The following is a 19,330-nucleotide window of genomic DNA, read 5'->3' on the forward strand; positions in this document are numbered from 1 at the left end:
ACGACGTGAAATTACAAACATACCCTTCAAAAAAACCCATGTTGCAATTCCGAGCCCGGTGACTTTCTCCACACCCTCATAAATATAACTATCTCCACGCTCCGGCTTCCCTCTCTCCCAATTTATATACATATATACAGAGCAGTACACGCAGCATGGTAAAAACTCTCTATTTTCCGTCAAATATTTATATATATATGTGTTTGTACACGAGTGTATATATATATATATATATATATATATATAATAAATATATATATACAGATATATACATGTGTAGATATTGCACTCATAAAACTCTCTCCTGCGCTCATGTTAATTAAGATTTAAGAGAGGGTCGAAAGATCTCCTTGCGGCAAAAAAAAAATCTTTTCAATTACTTGTGTTGTTGGATTGCGATTTATCCCTTCCGTATAATTCAAGTAATGTGATTGACTCTTTGAAGCTTTTGTTTTTCAATTCTGTAGGATTTATCGATACGAATACGATAAATTTGGAGGTGATCTGCGTGAGGTATGGAATTGAATTCAGATGAATAATCATCGTTCGCCCTTGTTGATGTTGATCTAATTGCTATTTGATTTCAATTTAATTGAGTTTAGTGGTTTTGGAATTACTCTTTTGCAGACAAATTTGATCACGATTTTTTTCCAATTGGAGTGAATGAACAGTGGTTTTTTTGAAGATTATTGAAATTGTTAATTCAACGATAGATATACGAGGATTAGATGGTGAAGAGGGCAAGAGATGATCTGGTTTTGAGTCCTCAATCGAAGGAGCTCGCAATTCGTCCGCCACCCGAGCGGTAAGTTTTTTTTTATCTTTCGATTTTATTGGTAATTTTTCGATTTTTGCAGTTTTTTTTGTGACTGGGTGGTTTTTGTTCTTTGATCTGTAGTAATAAGATTGGTATTGATTTCATCATTCACTAATTGTATGAAGTCCGGGGCTTTTCGGTTTGGTTTTGTTATATGATTTCGTTTGCCTCGTGTTTTCATAATCATGTTATTCTGGGATGGGGTTGGTGAAGGTGAAATTATGCACATTTGATTTTATTATGTGAAAAGGGAAAAAAAAGTCTCGTTTTCCGTTTTGGGTTTCACGTAGATTATTATGGGTGCGAAATTTGTTTGTTGATTATTTTTTTTTCTTATGGATGTGAAACGAAGGTCCGGAAAAGCACAGATGTCAACTGCAAGCACGGCGCAAGTGGTGACAGACAATGATGCATTGACGTATCTGAGAACTGTGAAGGAAAAATTGAAGGACCGAGGAGATAAATACAATGAATTTCTTCAAGTCATGAAAGCGTTCAAGGCTACAAGGTACAACTCTGGCTTTGGTTTTTTCATTGTAAATTATAGTTTGTTTGCTCACTTATTTTCAGATTTTGTAATTGTAATTTATTATTTACTTTTGTTTGGTTGGTTTTGCTTGTAGAATTGATACAAACGGGATTATACGAAAAGTGAAGGAATTATTTGAAGGGGATCGAGAGCTAGTTTTGGGTTTCAATGCCTTTTTACCAGAAGGGTATAAAATTACCCTCCCATCGGATGATCAACCAGTTCCGAAAAAGAAGAGAGTTTGCTTTGACCAAGCAATCAATTATGTGAACAAAATCAAGGTGCAATTTTCTCCTTCTTCGCTACTACTCCTTTAGATTTTATTATCTTAACAACTTCTAAAACTAATTGCAGGCTAGATTTCAAGGCGATCACAGTGTATATAGTAGTTTCCTCAGCATCTTGGATATTCACTTTAAAGATAAAAAGCCAATAGCAGAGGTTTATCAGAAGGTATTCTGCTATGATTTTTTTTTTCAATTCTTAAAATTATATAGAAGATAAAAGGAAACTGTTGTGGAGTTGTGATTGGTTTTTAATTTTTTTTTCTAGATATCCGTTCTTTTTAAGGACCATCCTGACCTACAATTAGAATTCACTAATTTCCTACCTGATGATTCGAGTGCTGCCCCTCTCCATTATGATGAGCTTGGTTATGTAAGCGGCTCTCCTCTGACTATGATGAGGCCCCGTGATATTAAAAAGGTCATTTATCTTTCGTGATTTTGATTTTGATTTAGTTGTTTTTTTCCGGTTAGTGGTAGTAAAAGTTTCTGCTTGTTTGTTCTAGAAGCCTGCTGCTTTATGTGATGTTCGTGAGCAGAAAATCGATCACCCTGATCCAGAGCAGTTTGTTGAAAAAGGACAGAAGAAAAGAGTAGGCAGAGACAAAAATGAACGGGAAGATGAAGATATTTCAGGTCACAAAAGAACATCTCTTCGTAGAGATGATTCTGCGAATGGCTTGTTTGATCAAGGTACGTGGGAAAGACAAGTCTATTTGTGTTCCTTAATCGTGGCATGTCAAGTGTGAATAGATAAAAGTATTATCCAGTTCTTGATTTTCATTGTAGATTTGATTTTTTGGCTTTGACTAATTTACCTGAGATAAATCATGCTAGAATACGCATATGCTATATTACTACTGAAAAATCGATTTTGAGATTCTCTTGGAGAACACTTTAGATGTTTACCTAAATTCACTTTGGGTCGTCCATTTATTATAGCTATAAATGATAGTGTTATATGTATTCGTGTACTTTCACACAATATATTTGTGCTAAATGTTTTTTTCTCTACTGTTTTTTGTCATGCTGAGATTTATTTGTTATGCATAATGACCTGTTGGATTTGTAACCAATTTAGCACATTTCAGATTGCTTGCATGACAAGAAACAAATATTCCAGCCTTTAAAGGTAGAAGAATGCGAGGGAGAAGATCCTAATATGGAAGATGAAGATACAGATAACGATGACATTAAAGATGTCATTAAAGAGAAGCAATCTGCTAATAAAGAGAAGTTCATGGCAAAACCCATTCAAGAACTTGATCTCTCTAACTGTGACCGCTGCACTCCAAGTTATCGACTTCTTCCCGATAATGTACGTTTTACCTTTTTTTTTTTGGAGGAAACATTTTACTTCATTAATTTCATATATTGTGATTCTGAATTCTTTGCTCATCCCATTTGGCATATTCCTCGAGACAGTATCCGACTCCATCAGCGTTCGGCAGAAACAAAATTGGTAATGAAGTGCTGAATGATCGATGGGTATCTGTCACTTCAGGAAGTGAAGATTACTCATTCAATCACATGCGCAGAAACCAATATGAAGAAAGTTTGTTCCGCTGTGAGGATGATAGGTAACAACTCTTGTTAACGATGATTAAATTATGATTACACGTGTATTAATCGTAATTAGTGAAACTGATTATGATTTACAGGTTTGAGCTGGACGTGTTGTTGGAATCTGTGAAGGCAACAGCAAAGAGAGTCGAAGAACTTCTAGACAGTATGAATGATCATACAAATAAGACAAACAGTTCAGTTAACATCGAAGATCATTTGACAGGTTTGTGACAATTCTCTAAAACATATTTACGCTGTCAAGATAAATATTTATTTATTTGTTTGATTTCAGTTCTTAACCTACGGTGCATTGAGCGTTTATACGGTGAACATGGGCTTGAAGTAATGGACATGTTAAGAAAAAACGCACCTGTTGCTCTGCCAGTTATTTTAACACGGTTGAAGCAGAAACAGCTGGAATGGGAAAGTTGCAGATCTGATTTTAATAAAGTTTGGGTGGAAACGTACGCTAAGAACTACCGAAGATCACTTGACCACATGAGCTTCCATTTTAAGCAGGAGGACAAAAAAAGAATGAATACTAAAGGTAATTTAGGTTTATATATTATTGACTAAGCTTTGTATAACAATGCATGAGCCTATTTTATTGTTAATTTACTTGTTTTTTCGGTTTATGATTCTTGACATTCAGCTTTGTTAGCTGAAATTAAAGAAATGAGTGAAAAGGATCAAAACGAAGAAGAAATGATTATGTCAATTAGTGCTGGATATAGACAGCCAATCAGAGCTCATATGAAATTTGAATATCCCGATCCAGACATCCAACGAGATCTATATGAGCTCATTAAATACTCGTGTGGAGAAGTTTGTATGTCTGAGCAGCGTGGCAGAGTCGTAAATATTTGGACAAACTTCCTCGAACCGTTGTTTGGTGTTCCTTCACATCCTTTGGAGCAAGTTATTACAAGTGATACTGTAGGAATAAGCATTAACGAGGAAAATAACGCAGATCTATTAAATGGTTGGTATTTCTTTTTATATTTTTTTTAACTTGAAATTTTAGATAATATCTTGTTTATCGGGGCCATTTGTTTCTCCTCCAGTTGCATGTGAAGAAATTGAAAGCAGCACCAAGAGTGAGCTAGAAGAAGGTGAAATATCTCCAAGTAGAAATCTTGACGAGAAAAATGCCATGAACGAAGTAGCACAAAGTGAAAGCCCTGATGAAAATCGGGACCATGATAATTATACTTTACAGAGTGCAAAGCCTATTACGAAGAAAACTCATTCGGGTTTACATTTCGAAAAGAAGAATTCTGAGGTCTTCTATGGGAATGATTCCTTCTATTTGCTTTTCAGATTTCACCAGGTAATTTTATATCTCTTTTTGATATATATATATATACACATATATATAAGGATTAAATGTTTGCTCTTTTAACTGATTGTCCTCATTCAACAGATTTTATATGAAAGAATGCACACTGCCAAGGTGCTCACTTCGTCTCCTGAAAATAAACCTAGGATATCGAATGATGCAGAACGAACAGATTCGTATACGAGGTAATTTATGTGGGGGGTTTTTTCTTCTTTAATGGGGGTGGAGTGAAGCTTCGTAATTTACCGATAAACGTGAACTTTTTAATTGGAACAGATTTAAGGATGCACTGCATACTTTGCTGAATCGAACATCTGAAAATGCGAAGTTTGAAGATGAGTGCCGAGCTATTATTGGTGCTAAAGCTTACATCTTTTTTTCGTTGGACAAGCTGATACATAAACTTGTGAAGCAGGTGAACAAAAAAAGGATTTTATTTATTAAATTTGTAGTGCTTTTTGATTTCTATTTGTGTCGCCTGAAGCTTTTGTCCATGGTATTTCCTCAGCTACAAAAAATTGAAAGCGAGGAAATGGACAACAAACTCCTTGAATTGTACGAGTACGAAAGATCAAGAAATCCTGAAAATTTTTCCGATGCAGTTTATCACGAAAATGCCCGTTTTCTTCTTCCCGGTGACGAACTGTATCGAATAGAATGCGTAAGTCTTTTTTTTTTTCCTCGCTCTTCTATTTTTTTAGTTCTAAACAATAATTATTTTAGGAAAAGACATGTGAACATGCAATTGTACTTGCAGGTACCTTCTTCTCCAAGGTGTTTGACCATACAACTAATGAAAAACGAGCATGATAAACCGAAAGGGGTTATGGACCCCGATTTTGCAGCTTACTTGAATAATGAACTTCTCTCAACTGTTCCCGAAAGAAGCGGAAATCCTAGAATATTCTTAAAGAGGTAGATTTACTTTTACCAAACAAAGGTAAAACTGTTTTAAATCATGATTGTTTACTTATACATTAATTCATTCCGGCTCGTTTTTCTTTTTTATTATAGAAACAAAAGAAGATATTCGACTGGTGACGAAGTTTCTGATGCATGCAAAGCCATGGAAGGACTTTCGATATATAATGGTCTGGAAATTGTGATCAACTGCAATACATCGAAGGTTAGTTTTTTTGAGAAATTTCCGGAGTTATTTTTGCAACCAAAATAAACATTTAGCTAATTTTTTTTAATTTTTTTTTAATTTTTTTATATGTTGTAGGCCAGTTATGTTTTAGACACAGAGGATATCTTGTACCGCAGAAGAAAAGGGAAGAGGAAGCCTTTGTCTAAAGGTAGATGCAAAATATTGTCTCTCTATGATTGATTCTGCAATTTTATTTTTAATTTTAATTTATAGAAAAATATAGTTAAAGATAGTCTTTAATTGTAGCATTGGAAGTGTATATTTTGTTCATTTTGATTTATTTCTTGATTCTTGAAAGTTTAGTATTTATAGTTATTCAGGTAACATAGTTGGTCAATAATTCAATTGTAATTTTGTATAGTTGGTCAATATATTACTACTCTTGATTTGGACACCAATCATTTACTTCCTACAAAAGGACTATGATATTATTGCACATTCTTTATTCGAATCTATGTTATATTTGGTGAAATATATTTGATAATTTATTACCTCTATTTTGCATAGGTTAATAAAAAAAGATTATTTCACAAACACCCTTCGTTAGTCTACCTCAATTACAATGAGTCCAAAAAAAATTCTCTTTTTTTAAGTTAAATCTAAAATATTTTTAATTAATAAAAATTAATACAACTTTACTATTATACCCTTTTTCTATGATAGTTTACGATTTTTAGGGTTTTAAGTAATAATAAATGAATTTTCTTGCACGGATAATATGTGTAGTATTTATAGGGGACAATTTGGCTTCAAACTCCCTCTTCAATTCAGTTTAACATGTCCCATCAAAATATCTTCGAATTCAAAATTACTTTTCAATTGCATTTAGGTGGTGTTTGCAAAAGCTTTTAAAAATAGATTATGAGCTTTTTTTCTAACATAATCTGTTTTTAGGTGTTTTCAAAACTGACTTTTGCTTTTGCTTCTCTTAAAATAAGTTACTTTAAGCTATAATTTTAAAAGCACCCATGTACCTGCTTTTTCTATTTTAGTTATTTTTCCAGATTTTTTGCAAACACCCCCTAACTTTTAGAATTAAGCATTTAATATCAACTTAACTCACAATCACCTACTTATGCTTTTAAATAAGCTTTTGCAAACACCACCTTACTATATTACTTCGAGTAAATAGTGAAATAATTGCATGTGCAAAGTCAACAGACATTCTCCGAACCGTACAGTTGATTGGACGTGCATTAAATATTGTCAGTGATCGTGTGCAATATCACTTTCCTTTATAGTCTTTCTTGGCCGAACTTGCTTAGTGGACCATAATAATTGAAACTAATCCTAATTAATATCATTTTATAAATATAATAATCTTCTAACTTAAAATACAACAACTTAAATTAAAGTAAATAAATTATTATTCCAAACCATAATAAACCAACAAACATTTTAATGATAAAATATTCATTTTATTTCAATAGCTACTTGGTAAATCTAAGGTGATAAAGTGCACAAAATAACTAAAACAATTTAGTTATATATAATTTATATATATTAATATAAATATAAAATTATAAATAATAAATAGTTTTCTTCTCTAGTCTTTTTCTTTACCTAACCTTCACATTTGGGGCACTCCACCGTGAATCCGATTCAAATCAATGGCTCAGTTAACTCGCCGTTCGGCCAAGCTCCTAGAGCCCATATCCGCCGCCGTGTCCGCCACGCGCCACCTCACAACATCCTCCACATCACCAATCACCGTTGAGACCTCCCTCCCGTTCACCGGCCACAAGATCGACCCCCCCTCTCGCTCCGTCGAGACCACACCACAGGAGCTCCTGACCTTCTTCCGCGACATGGCTCTGATGCGCCGCATGGAAATCGCCGCCGATTCGCTCTACAAGGCGAAACTGATCCGCGGATTCTGCCACCTGTACGACGGCCAGGAAGCCGTCTCCGTCGGGATGGAGGCCGCGATTACGAAGAAGGACTGCATAATCACCGCGTACAGGGATCACTGCATTTTCCTAGGGCGCGGGGGAACGCTCTTCGAAACGTTCGCCGAGCTTATGGGGAGGAAGGACGGGTGTTCTAAAGGAAAGGGGGGTTCGATGCATTTCTACAAAAAGGATAGCGGGTTTTACGGCGGCCATGGAATTGTTGGGGCACAGGTTCCATTAGGTATTGGGTTGTCTTTCGCCCAAAAGTATAATAAGGATGACAACGTTACTTTCGCCATGTACGGAGACGGTGCTGCAAATCAGGGCCAGCTGTTTGAAGCTTTGAACATGGCCGCTCTTTGGGATCTGCCCTCAATTTTGGTTTGCGAAAACAATCACTGTAAGATTTTTCTTGAATTGATTAATTGATATGATAATGAATGATGAATTGATACAATATGGTGATAATGAATGATGAATTGATGCTGCATTTTAGAAATTTACAATGTAAAGAAGCATTGCTGCAGTTGTTTTGCTACTGAGTTTGCACACAAGTTCGATTATCTTGAATGTTGATATGTTGAAGAAACGAAATGTCGGTGTTGTGTTGACTTTTTCCGTGCGATTTACGGAGATTTCTGATTTATGTGGTGGTGTAGAAGTAGCAATAGTTGGAAATCTCGTACATCTCAATTATGATTCGTTTCTTTTTATGGATAATCAAACGAAAATAGTAGACTTAGGCGCCTCGTTTGGTTGGGAAGATTAGCCATGATCAACTTAATAATTGGACTTTGTTTGATGTTTGGTATCCCCAATAACTTGTCGGGTCGACCCGCAAATACTATGTTGTCATGGCTTATCTTGCCTTTTAGGCATGTTTTTTGTTGGATCTTCCAATGTCCAACAATATAATTGGATTTCATTAGATTATTTAATCTTATCTTGGCAACCAAACGAGGCCTACTATTTGATACTCTATGGCTGTTTAAATGACAAAAATCAACCAGACTTTAATTGAAGCATATTTAATAAACGTCTTGTTTGGACTTTGGTTTGTCATTTGTGCCTTTCGTTGCAAGTTTCTTTATAAGTATGTGGTTGGACTGATATTTGTTTGTTCAATGGGATTGGGTACACACAGATGGAATGGGCACAGCAGAGTGGAGGTCAGCAAAGAGTCCCTCTTATTTCAAGAGAGGAGATTATGCTCCGGGTTTGAAGGTCAGTCGTTTATGTTTTTTTTCCTTTTCGTTGTCATGGACTATATAAATGTTGGGAAACCCTTTGTTTCAAATTGCCGGCATGCAAAATATTTTTTTCGGATTGTGATTTTTACTCTTTCAGCAGTGTAGGTTGACAACAGTGTAGTGATATTCTTGTTATCGGTCACATAGATAACATAAATTAAATTAATATGATTGAATTATGTGAAATCTGCATTGTTACATCGTAATCATTTGCTTTTTAAACCCCACTTCTGAATTTGATGAGATTTGTTACCCAATCTTGTTTCCTGGAGACAGTGTTGATATTAGAGTTATCTTAGTTCCTCAAACTCGATATCTTTTGATATTTCAATTTCGAAGTTGATCGATTGATTTAGAAACAAACAAATCCCATTGCAGCTAGAATACTATGGGTATTTGTTACAAGAAGTTTCATATTTAGCAGATACGTAAATCCTTATCTTCGTAAACAGCTTTCTGACGTTAATTTGTTTGTTCGATGTCAAAACAGGTTGATGGAATGGATGCCCTTGCTGTGAAACAAGCATGCAAGTTCGCAAAGGAGCATGCCTTAAGGAATGGCCCTATTGTAAGTGCTCAATATAAATTTTCCCATCAAGTGTTTGTATATATATATATATGTATATATATTTCTATACATGTATATTTCTGTTGCTATTTGTTTCACACTGAAAACTCAGAAATGGATTGTTGTTTAGCTACGTCTCGACTACTGGCAGCAATAGAAACCTAGTAGATAGTAAATTTCAACCCCCCCATCATCATGGAATTTTTAAAATATTCAGAGGAAATCATCATAATTTGGGCTATTTGTGTATGTGTGCACATATATACATACATATAAATGACAGGCTGTAGTGTAAACGTGTAATAGATGAGAGAGTTCTGAATGTGTTTTGAAGCATGAAGAGATCATTTAAGTGTTTTATTATATTTATGCATGGCAAAACACTTTGTCTAAATATTTTGAGACAATAACTCGTGCATTCGTTTTATGTTCAGATCCTAGAAATGGATACATACAGGTACCACGGGCACTCTATGTCCGATCCTGGAAGCACATACCGTACACGTGACGAGATTAGTGGTGTTAGACAGGTTAAATATATTTTTGGAATATTTTCTATTAACGACTAAAACACTTCATTGTGTACTCAATTCAAATACCTTCCGTTCAGGAGCGTGATCCTATTGAAAGAATCAGAAAGCTTATAATATCTCACGATCTAGCCACCGAAAAGGAATTGAAGGTAATATATAATATATATATATATATATATATTATACACACACACACATATGATATTATTATATGTGTTTACGTTTCCTAAATCAGGACACTGAGAAAGAAGTGAGGAAAGAGGTCGATGAAGCCATTGCAAAAGCTAAGGTTAGATTATATAACATTTTTGTCTAGACGATGTTTTCTTTCAGACGAATGTAGAGAACGAACACATTGGACTTTGTGTAATGACATTGTACATCTCTTTTTTTTTTCTTTTTTTTTTTGCAGGAGAGCCCGTTGCCTGATGCGTCCGAGCTTTTCACCAATGTACACGTTAAAGGCTTTGGAGTTGAGGTAAATTTTTTACTTTTTAAAAATCATATTTCATTTTTTCGATTGGGAAATGATGAGCAAGTACAGATTCTGTTACTTCCAGTTGCAAGTGCTTATCTTTTAATAAAAAAATTAAAAACACAAGTGCTCGATTTTCGCCCAAGGCAAGACTAAAAAACGAGGCCCTCATGTTCAATTATACCAAAATAAATCTATAAAAAAATCAACTAACATTCAACAATAATATATATTAAACAATACGAATCCATTGATTAATCATTCGTTAGTAATAAACTCAAAATATTTGCTTAATCATTAATATTTTTTCCACTAGGAGCTCTAAAATAAGAGTCGTTTAAGGTCTTTTTGGAGGGTTTTTTTGAATTAAATTGATATAAGTTAATGGGAGTTGACTCTATACTTTTATAACAACAATTATGTAATATAATTGAACTTTATGAAGGCCCTTTAAGAATAATAACCAAAAAAAAAAAAAAAAAAAAAAAAGGAATCTGGTAATAATAAAAATATATACATAGCATTTAAAAATCCTAGGCCTTAAAAAGTCATCAAATTTTGGAGGCCCAAAACGGGCCTCTCCCACCTATACCTTGGGCCGGGCCCTGATTGCTAGTGATCTTAGGCCCCGTTTGGTAGTCAAGATAAGTCATGATTAACTAAATACTTTGACTTAATTTGATGTTTGGTATCCTCAATAAATTGTCGGGTCACCCGCCAAAATTAAATAATCATGGCTTATCTTGGCTTATCTTGCCTTCTAATGAGTTTTTTTTTTGGACGTTTCAAGCTCCAATAAAATAATTGGGTCTTATTAGATTATTTAATCTTATCTTGGCTAATCTTATCTTGCCAACCAAATGGGGCCTTAATAGATTGCACGTCGTTTAGCAGTGTAAGGCAATGCTTGTTTGATTAATTCGACTGAAATATATATAACGTTTCAGGCTTTTGGAGCTGATAGAAAAGAATTGAGAGCTGTGCTTCCTTGAGCCAAAAACATCAAGTAACCTTCCGTTTGTGCTTTCCTCGAAATAAAACAGAAACATCGCCTAAAAAATTGCGTGTTTCTGTACAAGAATCTTCATATTCTACTGAAAGCTCCTTCGATTTTTTAGTATTGTTTATTTTTTTTTTCATGTGATTTTATTATGTCAATGTAAAAACTGCAGATACAACTTTGTGCAGTGAAACCACGAAACATTAAACCTTAAATTCGGAGGCATAGGTTTTTGCCCCGACCTCCTATATTCTTTTGTCAATGGATCAATATGTATAGCACCATTTGTTCTAATGCTGTATTCGATAATTGTCATATTCATGCATATTTTACACACATCTATATCAATACGTACATGTTTATGTGTGTGACTGTGTGTAGATTAAAGGTGAAAATACGCATGTAATTTTATTAGGTGTAGCATGTAATAGAGCATTCAAACTATTATACCATTTTCTAATTTCCATTTGTAACGTTATTGAATTTAAAAAAATAAAATGAAAAAATAAATAGTAAAGAGAAAAAAGGTTGTCTGGAATTCAGGAAATTAGGAAACAGACAAATAAAAAAACAAAAAAAAAAAGGAGTGAAAAAGGGCACTAATGCCAACTTTTATTCCCCATCCTGGGCCAGTTCATACATTTCAAAAAAACCTCGTGTGCGACAAACGACACCGTCTGACATGTTTCTTATTAAATCATATCTAATATTATATCTGTTTTAGTACTTCTTTCAGTCTTTGGACCAATACCAATTTATCAAAACCTGTGGCCATTATTAATTTATATTTGAAAATAAATAATATATATTTGGTGATGCCAATGAATGTATCATATTATATGCAGAGTATCCTATGAAGCACTGTACCAAAATATTATTATTATTATTATTTCTTTATTTTTTAAACAATTATTCTCAGCTATTTCCAGATAAAGGCCAAAACCTTTTCCAATTTTACACATTCTTTTATTAAAATAAAATATATTATTTTGTAGTATTTTTATCTCAATTTCTCCATTTGTTATTACTTATTATCAATTATCATGATTTTGTTTCAGTTAAATATATAGTTTTGTTTCAATGTGTCTTAATCAAAATAGAAATATAGGGTAAATTACAATCACCTCCTCGAAGTAAAGGTAATATACAAAAAAATCCTCATTGTTTTAGAAATTATATCCAGACCCCTGTAGTTTGTAAATTTCTTAAATCCACTCCCATGAGAGGGTGTTAATGTAAGAAATTTACGAATTTCAATGACAGATGTAATCATAAAACAATAAGGGCTTTATTCATAAATAGACTTTAGCCGTTGCAAACAAATCGGAATATGAAAAATAATGAAGCAAAACAGCCTCTAAAATTGCTAGAATAAAAAGGAGCACGTGAACACGTGGCAGCAGTGCATTGGAGGCAGAACAGACTGATAAGCAGCCGTCAACATCAGTAAGCAGCTTTCACAACTCACCACCTCCAAAGCTAAGCTGGCAAACACATCATTTAATTATTTATTATGTATTTTCCAGCTGGCAATTTTAATTAGTGAAAGCAATAAATATTCCTTTGCCCAATGAATTTTTTTTACTGTTTCAACTTTGACTGCCTCCCCACACCCCTTAAATCATTTAATTATCATTCCTCATATTAATAATATTTATTTTAATTAATTGTTACCACAATCACATTTATTTCAGATAACAAAATGTAGTTGTGTATATTGCATGTGGATTCATGGATCCTATTTTTATGGCTTCTTAATTAAATTTCACAATTATAATAAAAAAAGTAAATTTTTTTACCACAATGTTTGATATTACGAGGGTGTTTGGCTGAGTTTATAAGCACTTAAAAATAGCTTATAAGTTTTTATAAAATATTTGGTAATTTTTTCAAAAAAAAAAATTAGATTTTTTTAATTAAATATAAATACAGATCAAAATAATATGATTTTAAAAAAAGTGCAATCTATACAAAATTTGGTAGGTGCAAAGATTGCAGCTTTTGTTAACAAAAGCATATAAAAGTATAAGTATATTCTTTTCCTTCCAATATGTCCAAAACACCAAATTTCCTTTTATACCATTTAAAAAAGGAATAAAAAATAAATATATTAGGTGAAAATAAACCAAAAAAAAAACAAATATTTATAAAAAAAATAGCACCTAACAGACGTTTTACCAACTATACAACAGAAATTCGTGGCCTTTTTATTGTGAAGATCCTCCACGTATATATATATATATTTACTGAGTGCCCACAATACCCAATTTTTATTTTATTTCCAGAAAATAGCAACTACCAACTGCTACAACCATAATTATCATTGATAAACAAACACCAGCGTTCTATAGGTGCACGCGCCGCCGTGCGGCGAGTGTGGGCCACACTGTTCTTTTCTTCCATAAGCAGTTTTGTGCCCATAAGCACTTTTTTTATAAAACCGCCCCACACCCACACCTTTCTCTCCTAAATTAAATAAAAAGTTAAAGTAGAAAATAAAAAAGGCGAAAAGGACAGCAAATAGTTATTATTATTATTATTAATAAAAATAATTAATTAAGATTTAAAGTCCATAAATATCGTAATAAAATCTCGTAATATAGGGTTTACTGATTCATAGTGGAGAAAGTAAATATTTAGCGTATCTCTGTTTATGCACATCTGTATATACAAAGGAAACCGCGTTTTTTTTTTTCTGATATTTAACTGTGCATCATCATTATTATTATAATTATAATTAATAATTATTTGTTTAATTATTTACATTAAATAAATACGCGTTATACATACATACACACTTAGCCCATTTGACTGGAAATTCTAGCTAGAGTTTCCTTCTTCCCCAACTCTCTCTTTCTCTCTCTTCTTTCTCTCTCTAAAAATGCATTTCTGAAGAAAAAATCCATACCCTAAAAACAGCAATCAATATATCCGCACGGAATATCTGTAATGGTTGTTTCAGGATTTAGTGCGGGGTTAATCCCGGCCGTCGGATTCCTTCTCGTCCTCCTCTACTCGCCGTTGATGTGCCTCGGGATCCGTTCCTTCCCCTACAACGGCGGCGCCGCGATCTCCGACTTCAACGGACTATTCGGATTCTCCGAGGCGCCGGACTACCGCAACGGCGTCGGCTGTCCGTCGACGGCGGCGGCGAAATCCGCGGATCCGGTGACGTCATGCGATCCGTCGCTTGTACACGTGGCGATGACGCTCGACTCGGAGTACCTCCGTGGCTCAATGGCGGCCGTGCACTCGGTCCTCCGCCACGCGTCGTGCCCGGAGCAGGTCTTCTTCCATTTCGTCGCGGCCGAGTTCGACTCGCTGAGTCCCCGAGTTCTGACCCGGCTGGTTCAGTCCATTTTCCCCTCCCTAAATTTCAAGGTCTACATCTTCCGTGAGGACACCGTCATAAACCTAATCTCCTCCTCGATCCGGTCCGCTCTGGAGAACCCGCTGAACTACGCCCGGAATTACCTCGGTGACATTATCGACCCGTGCGTGAAACGGGTCATCTATCTGGACTCGGATCTGGTTCTGGTTGACGACATCACGAAGCTCTGGGAGGTGAAAATGTCGGCCGGCAAAATAATCGGTGCACCGGAATACTGCCACGCCAATTTCACCAAGTACTTCACCGACAACTTCTGGTCCGACCCGGTACTGAGCCGGGTATTCGGGTCGAGGAAGCCCTGCTACTTCAACACAGGCGTGATGGTGATGGATTTGGAGAAATGGAGGGAGGGGCATTTCCGGAAGAAGATTGAGAATTGGATGGAACTGCAGAGACAGAACCGGATATATGAACTAGGCTCTCTGCCTCCGTTCCTTCTCGTCTTCGGTGGGAATGTGGAGCCGATCAACCACCGTTGGAATCAACACGGTTTGGGCGGTGACAACGTGGCAGGATCCTGTAGAGAGCTGCACCCTGGTCCAGTGAGCCTGCTGCACTGGAGCGGAAAGGGGAAGCCCTGGGTAAGGCTTGACGAGAAGAGGCCTTGTCCGTTGGATCATCTCTGGGAGCCGTACGATTTGTACAAGGGGAAATCCATGGTACAACATCAACAGCGTCTGGAACAACTCGTTGGGTATTCAAGTTATTTCTTTTAATTTTCAATTATTTTTTAAATTCTGGATTATTAATTCTTTGATTAGCTTGTACAGAATGGGAGGAATATTATTTTCTTTCTGTTTTTTTTAATTTTTTAAATTATTTTATTGTTTGAGTGTTGCTACAATTTAATTTCATTTGATTGATTGAGATAGGGTTCCTATGATGAAGGAACCAATTTTGGGTTTTAGGTAATTTGTTGTACTTAGTGGATTTTGAATAACATTTAGTTGTTCTCTTGTACTAATCCAAAAGTTAATCGTTTTAGTCCATTTACTAATTATTGGTTGCTTATTCTTAAGATTAATTTAAGTACTAATCTGAAATTCAATTAGGTAGCATAACAAACTACTTTCAAGCATAATTGAACAAGTTTTGAAATAAAACTCGATTTAACGACAGTTAACAAGAAGATTCTAACTTGGAACAGTAAACACAAGATCACTTGTTCAACTGTTAAACCATCTATTACGAAATGCATCATTAGGGGTGAAAATGAGCGTCTAACTAACTACATAAAATTTTGGATCGAATAGATTGATTTGGTCATTTATTTTACGAAATTGATTCATAAATATGGATGTGTTAAAATTTGTAGCATGACCGATTATGTATGTAGAAGAAGTCTTATTTTAATATAGTTGTTAAAGCGCTTAATCATGAAACGACTTTGTAAGTAGTTGACAATGATTTAAAGTCTTATGACAAGATTAGGGGGCAGCACCTAATGAAGCTTAGGTCAATCACTTTGTTTTCAAGTTTGCTTTTATTCACTTCTTCTCCCTTTTTTTATTTATTCAAATAAAAAAAAAGTGTCTGAATATTTCAAAATCTAATTTCCTACACGCTCGCTCAAGTGTTTTTTGCTACACTCGGTGAAGTTTATACCGAGTGTTTTTTTATCGCTGATCTACACATACGAATTTTGATGTGTGTGTTTCTGTTTATATAAATGGTAAAAATATACTCATACGAATTTTGATGTGTGTGTTTCTGCTTATATAAATGGTAAAAATATACTCGTCGTATTTCACTAATGTTACATATTCTGCCAACTGGAAAAATAAAATTGATCACTTTACTCAATTTGATATAAGATATTATTCATATATTCCAACTTGAGAAATTTCAACTATTTAAATTATTCAAGTCACATGTCACAAGACTCACAACCTGTCCTTCAGGTTTCTTTCTTACTCAATTTGGCAACTTGTATTTTATTTTTTATTTTTTGGTTTTTTTTTTCAATTCCAAGAAAATAAATTGATTTTCTACTCAATCTTATGTTTTTGAAATTCTTGATTTCAAGTTTCATCACGAGCCCACATGCCTTTCAATATATGAATAATGCAGAGAATCCGATTCTACTTCCACTTTGGATTTACTACAATGCCATTTATAAATTATAAGGTTATTTTTTTCTTTACAAAAATAAAAAAATATTAAGATATTTTATTTGAGCTCGATTAATTAACATAACAAATAAAATTTGAATTTATACTTTCGTTCAATAGGATATGATATTCGACTAATGATGTAGCTTGAATTAGAAGAAATGTGTATTATAAATTAAGCTGTTCGACCTCAATTCCGTTGCTAAGGATACCAATTACAAACACAACGTTTAAATGTTGACAAATGTTAAAATAAAAAAATTGAGCAATTATTCATTCGATTAGACTCGATTCGTTTATATCCATTTTTTTCCTTGTTCGTTTGGAGTGAATGTGAGGAATTCCTGGATTTGTGTTGAAGAAAGGAACAAAGGACCTTTGCCACATTTATTTATTGCAACGTGATTACCCCAACGTCAACTTTTGCTTAAAATGTTCGACCTTCACCCGATCGAGTAGGGTCAAAACCCGTACACACACCCGATTGCTCGAACCAGGTTGCCCACCGCTAATTGAATTAATTAATTTATTTAAAAGATCGAAGAGAACAAATGGTAACGAGTTATTTCACGATCGATATATATTTGAAGGGATGATTTTTGAAAATTTTAATTTTGACTAATGGCCCAAGCCCAAATATATCGAAGTTATATATATAGGCCCAATTAGACCCAAATAAACCTAAAGTTATTCCGGCCCAATTAAAATCTAGTGGGCTCAAATTAAAGAAGATAATCATAGCCTAAACGAATTAATTAACATATAATAAATAGCACCAAAGAATTTGCAGTAAATAAAATGTCAAAATTAAACCCCCAAATTTTGCCCTAATCAATACAATCCAGCCAAACCAAAAGTAATTAAGGAAGACAAATAAGATAAGGAAACAATATTAACTAACAATTGATGAAACAGAAAACCAATTTCAAAATTAGGGCACAAAAAAAAAAAAAACCCTTTTACTTCTTCTGGAATAACTTGCTCTTGTTGTATTTGAGTTTAATCCAGTTAACGCCAACGGACGCGCCGTCTTTCACCTTCTTAGCGGCAACCTTAGTTTTCTCGAACCCCGCCGCAGTGACAACCTTAGTTTTCTCGAATCCGGTCGAAGCCACCTCCTTAGTCCGCTCGAACTTCTCGCTCATTTTCTTCGACAGCTTCGGGTTGGAGCTTCCAGTCACCGGTGGTTGCTCGGCGGCGGCGGCGCCGCCTCCCTCCCAAGGATTTCCACTCGAGCCCATCGATTCTAAAAACTAAATTCAGGGCTCGAGACGAGGAGAAAAAAGATTTGATTTTTATTTCTTTTCTAGAGAGAGAAAGTGAGGTGGGTGATGTGTTTCTTTTTTCCCACCACTACTTTATAGCTGCAAATCTACTAGTAAACAGATTTTTAATATTTGCGTAAATTGACATTATATTTTATAGTATTATAAAATTTGATTAGTACAATTGTAAGATGCTGGATATAATTAAATAAATATATCGTTAAACATCATTAAATTAAACAACATAAGAAAATCCTGTGCTAATAAAAAATTGTACAAAATCAAGTTTCATCCAATTAGTTATTGAAGTGCCCGAATTAAATGAAATCAATTGGGCCTAGAGTAGATTTATAGTGGAAAATAATACAAATTGGCCCAATCTCGAATAAAGGTAAATTAGCTGCAGCTAGTGTTTGGTGGTTGTCTTGTGGTACTTAAATTTGACCCATTGGATTGCGGCGGTGGCTCCCGCCTTGGCCTTCCTAACTCCAGTGGAGGCTGCCGCCTTTGTCTTATCGAACTTGTCGGAGAATTTTGAATTTTTATTGGATGTGGCCGGATTAATGTAGGCAGGCTCGGGATCCCATTGATCAGCCCATGATGAACTTTTCGACGCCATATATATAATATAATATAATATAATATAATATAATATAATATAATATAATATGATTGACGATCTTAAGAAAGAGATAACACAATTAGGGGAAAAAGATTGTCTAGAGAGAGAGAGAGAATTTTGAGATGAGAGAATGAATTGGGGGTGACTGCCCCCTTTTTATATATGTAAGAAATTTATTAAAATATGCTGCTACTTTAGTTTCAAAATTCCAACCAAGAAAAGCATATATTCGCTTAGGCTACCATACCACTAATGACTTTTGGATATTCTAGATATTTAGATTTTTTATTTTTTAATTTACTTTTTTTAATTTATATAATCTTCTTATTTGAAAAAACGTGTTTGTGTTTGAAATGTAGACTGTCAAATTGGGGTTTCTCTTACGTTCAACCAGATTGAACGAATGGAATTGTGAGAAGAGAAACACGTGTGTGTGTGTGTGTGTCCGTGTGCGTGAGAATATGAAGAAGAAAATAAACGCGTCTTCACAATTATCCACGGTTTAATAATAATAAAAAAATAATAATAATAATAATAT

General features: G+C 34.5%; 3 protein-coding genes across 6 annotated transcripts; all 3 read left to right on the forward strand.

The window, feature by feature from the left end:
• The first annotated feature begins 13 nt into the window (after positions 1–13).
• Positions 14–6,083, forward strand: LOC105974671 (paired amphipathic helix protein Sin3-like 4). 2 transcript variants are annotated; one of them, XM_088818385.1, is made up of 20 exons: positions 14–158; positions 468–513; positions 628–805; positions 1,170–1,325; positions 1,441–1,627; positions 1,701–1,799; positions 1,899–2,051; positions 2,137–2,323; positions 2,722–2,948; positions 3,056–3,210; positions 3,292–3,419; positions 3,489–3,743; positions 3,849–4,178; positions 4,261–4,526; positions 4,620–4,720; positions 4,812–4,950; positions 5,044–5,196; positions 5,293–5,450; positions 5,550–5,661; positions 5,761–6,083. In XM_088818385.1, the coding sequence occupies exons 3-20, from the start codon at positions 729–731 to the stop codon at positions 5,863–5,865; spliced, it is 2,988 nt and encodes a 995-aa protein (XP_088674511.1). In that variant the 5' UTR covers positions 14–158; positions 468–513; positions 628–728; the 3' UTR covers positions 5,866–6,083. The 2 variants fall into 2 exon arrangements, with proteins under 2 accessions (XP_088674511.1, XP_088674512.1); XM_088818386.1 differs by having other exon boundaries at positions 55–158; positions 2,140–2,323.
• Positions 6,084–7,206: 1,123 nt separating this feature from the next.
• On the forward strand, positions 7,207–11,687 carry LOC105974673 (pyruvate dehydrogenase E1 component subunit alpha, mitochondrial). Of its 3 annotated transcripts, XR_016031312.1 has the most exons (9): positions 7,214–7,977; positions 8,722–8,801; positions 9,318–9,395; positions 9,830–9,925; positions 10,006–10,077; positions 10,164–10,217; positions 10,341–10,406; positions 11,351–11,475; positions 11,576–11,687. XR_016031312.1 is itself a non-coding variant. In XM_012999794.2 (8 exons), exons 1-8 carry the CDS (start codon positions 7,296–7,298, stop codon positions 11,393–11,395), a joined length of 1,173 nt encoding a protein of 390 aa, XP_012855248.2. In that variant the 5' UTR covers positions 7,207–7,295; the 3' UTR covers positions 11,396–11,687. The 3 variants fall into 3 exon arrangements, 1 of the variants encoding a protein (XP_012855248.2); XM_012999794.2 differs by having other exon boundaries at positions 7,207–7,977; positions 11,351–11,687; XR_016031311.1 differs by having other exon boundaries at positions 10,341–11,038; positions 11,279–11,687.
• Positions 11,688–14,213: 2,526 nt separating this feature from the next.
• LOC105974674 (putative galacturonosyltransferase-like 9) lies at positions 14,214–15,791 on the forward strand. The gene has a single exon (XM_012999795.2). The coding sequence runs from the start codon at positions 14,353–14,355 to the stop codon at positions 15,508–15,510; it is 1,158 nt and encodes a 385-aa protein (XP_012855249.1). The 5' UTR covers positions 14,214–14,352; the 3' UTR covers positions 15,511–15,791.
• Positions 15,792–19,330: the final 3,539 nt, after the last annotated feature.

This window comes from Erythranthe guttata, chromosome 5 (assembly GCF_056151865.1).
Source record: "Erythranthe guttata isolate IM_541 chromosome 5, IM_541, whole genome shotgun sequence".
In the NCBI taxonomy this organism is placed as follows: domain Eukaryota; kingdom Viridiplantae; phylum Streptophyta; class Magnoliopsida; order Lamiales; family Phrymaceae; genus Erythranthe; species Erythranthe guttata.

What these genes read in the sequence shown, in the direction of transcription:
- LOC105974671 (XM_088818385.1), top strand. Translation starts at nt 729, where the DNA reads ATGGTGAAGAGGGCAAGAGATGATCTGGTTTTGAGTCCTCAATCGAAG. An exon ending in TAGCAGAGGTTTATCAGAAG is followed by an intron (nt 1,800 to 1,898) that starts GTATTCTGCTAT and finishes TTTTTTTTCTAG; the next exon opens with ATATCCGTTCTTTTTAAGGA. An exon ending in CGAACAGATTCGTATACGAG is followed by an intron (nt 4,721 to 4,811) that starts GTAATTTATGTG and finishes TAATTGGAACAG; the next exon opens with ATTTAAGGATGCACTGCATA.
- LOC105974673 (XM_012999794.2), top strand. Translation starts at nt 7,296, where the DNA reads ATGGCTCAGTTAACTCGCCGTTCGGCCAAGCTCCTAGAGCCCATATCC. An exon ending in ATTATGCTCCGGGTTTGAAG is followed by an intron (nt 8,802 to 9,317) that starts GTCAGTCGTTTA and finishes ATGTCAAAACAG; the next exon opens with GTTGATGGAATGGATGCCCT. An exon ending in AAGCCATTGCAAAAGCTAAG is followed by an intron (nt 10,218 to 10,340) that starts GTTAGATTATAT and finishes TTTTTTTTGCAG; the next exon opens with GAGAGCCCGTTGCCTGATGC.
- LOC105974674 (XM_012999795.2), top strand. Translation starts at nt 14,353, where the DNA reads ATGGTTGTTTCAGGATTTAGTGCGGGGTTAATCCCGGCCGTCGGATTC.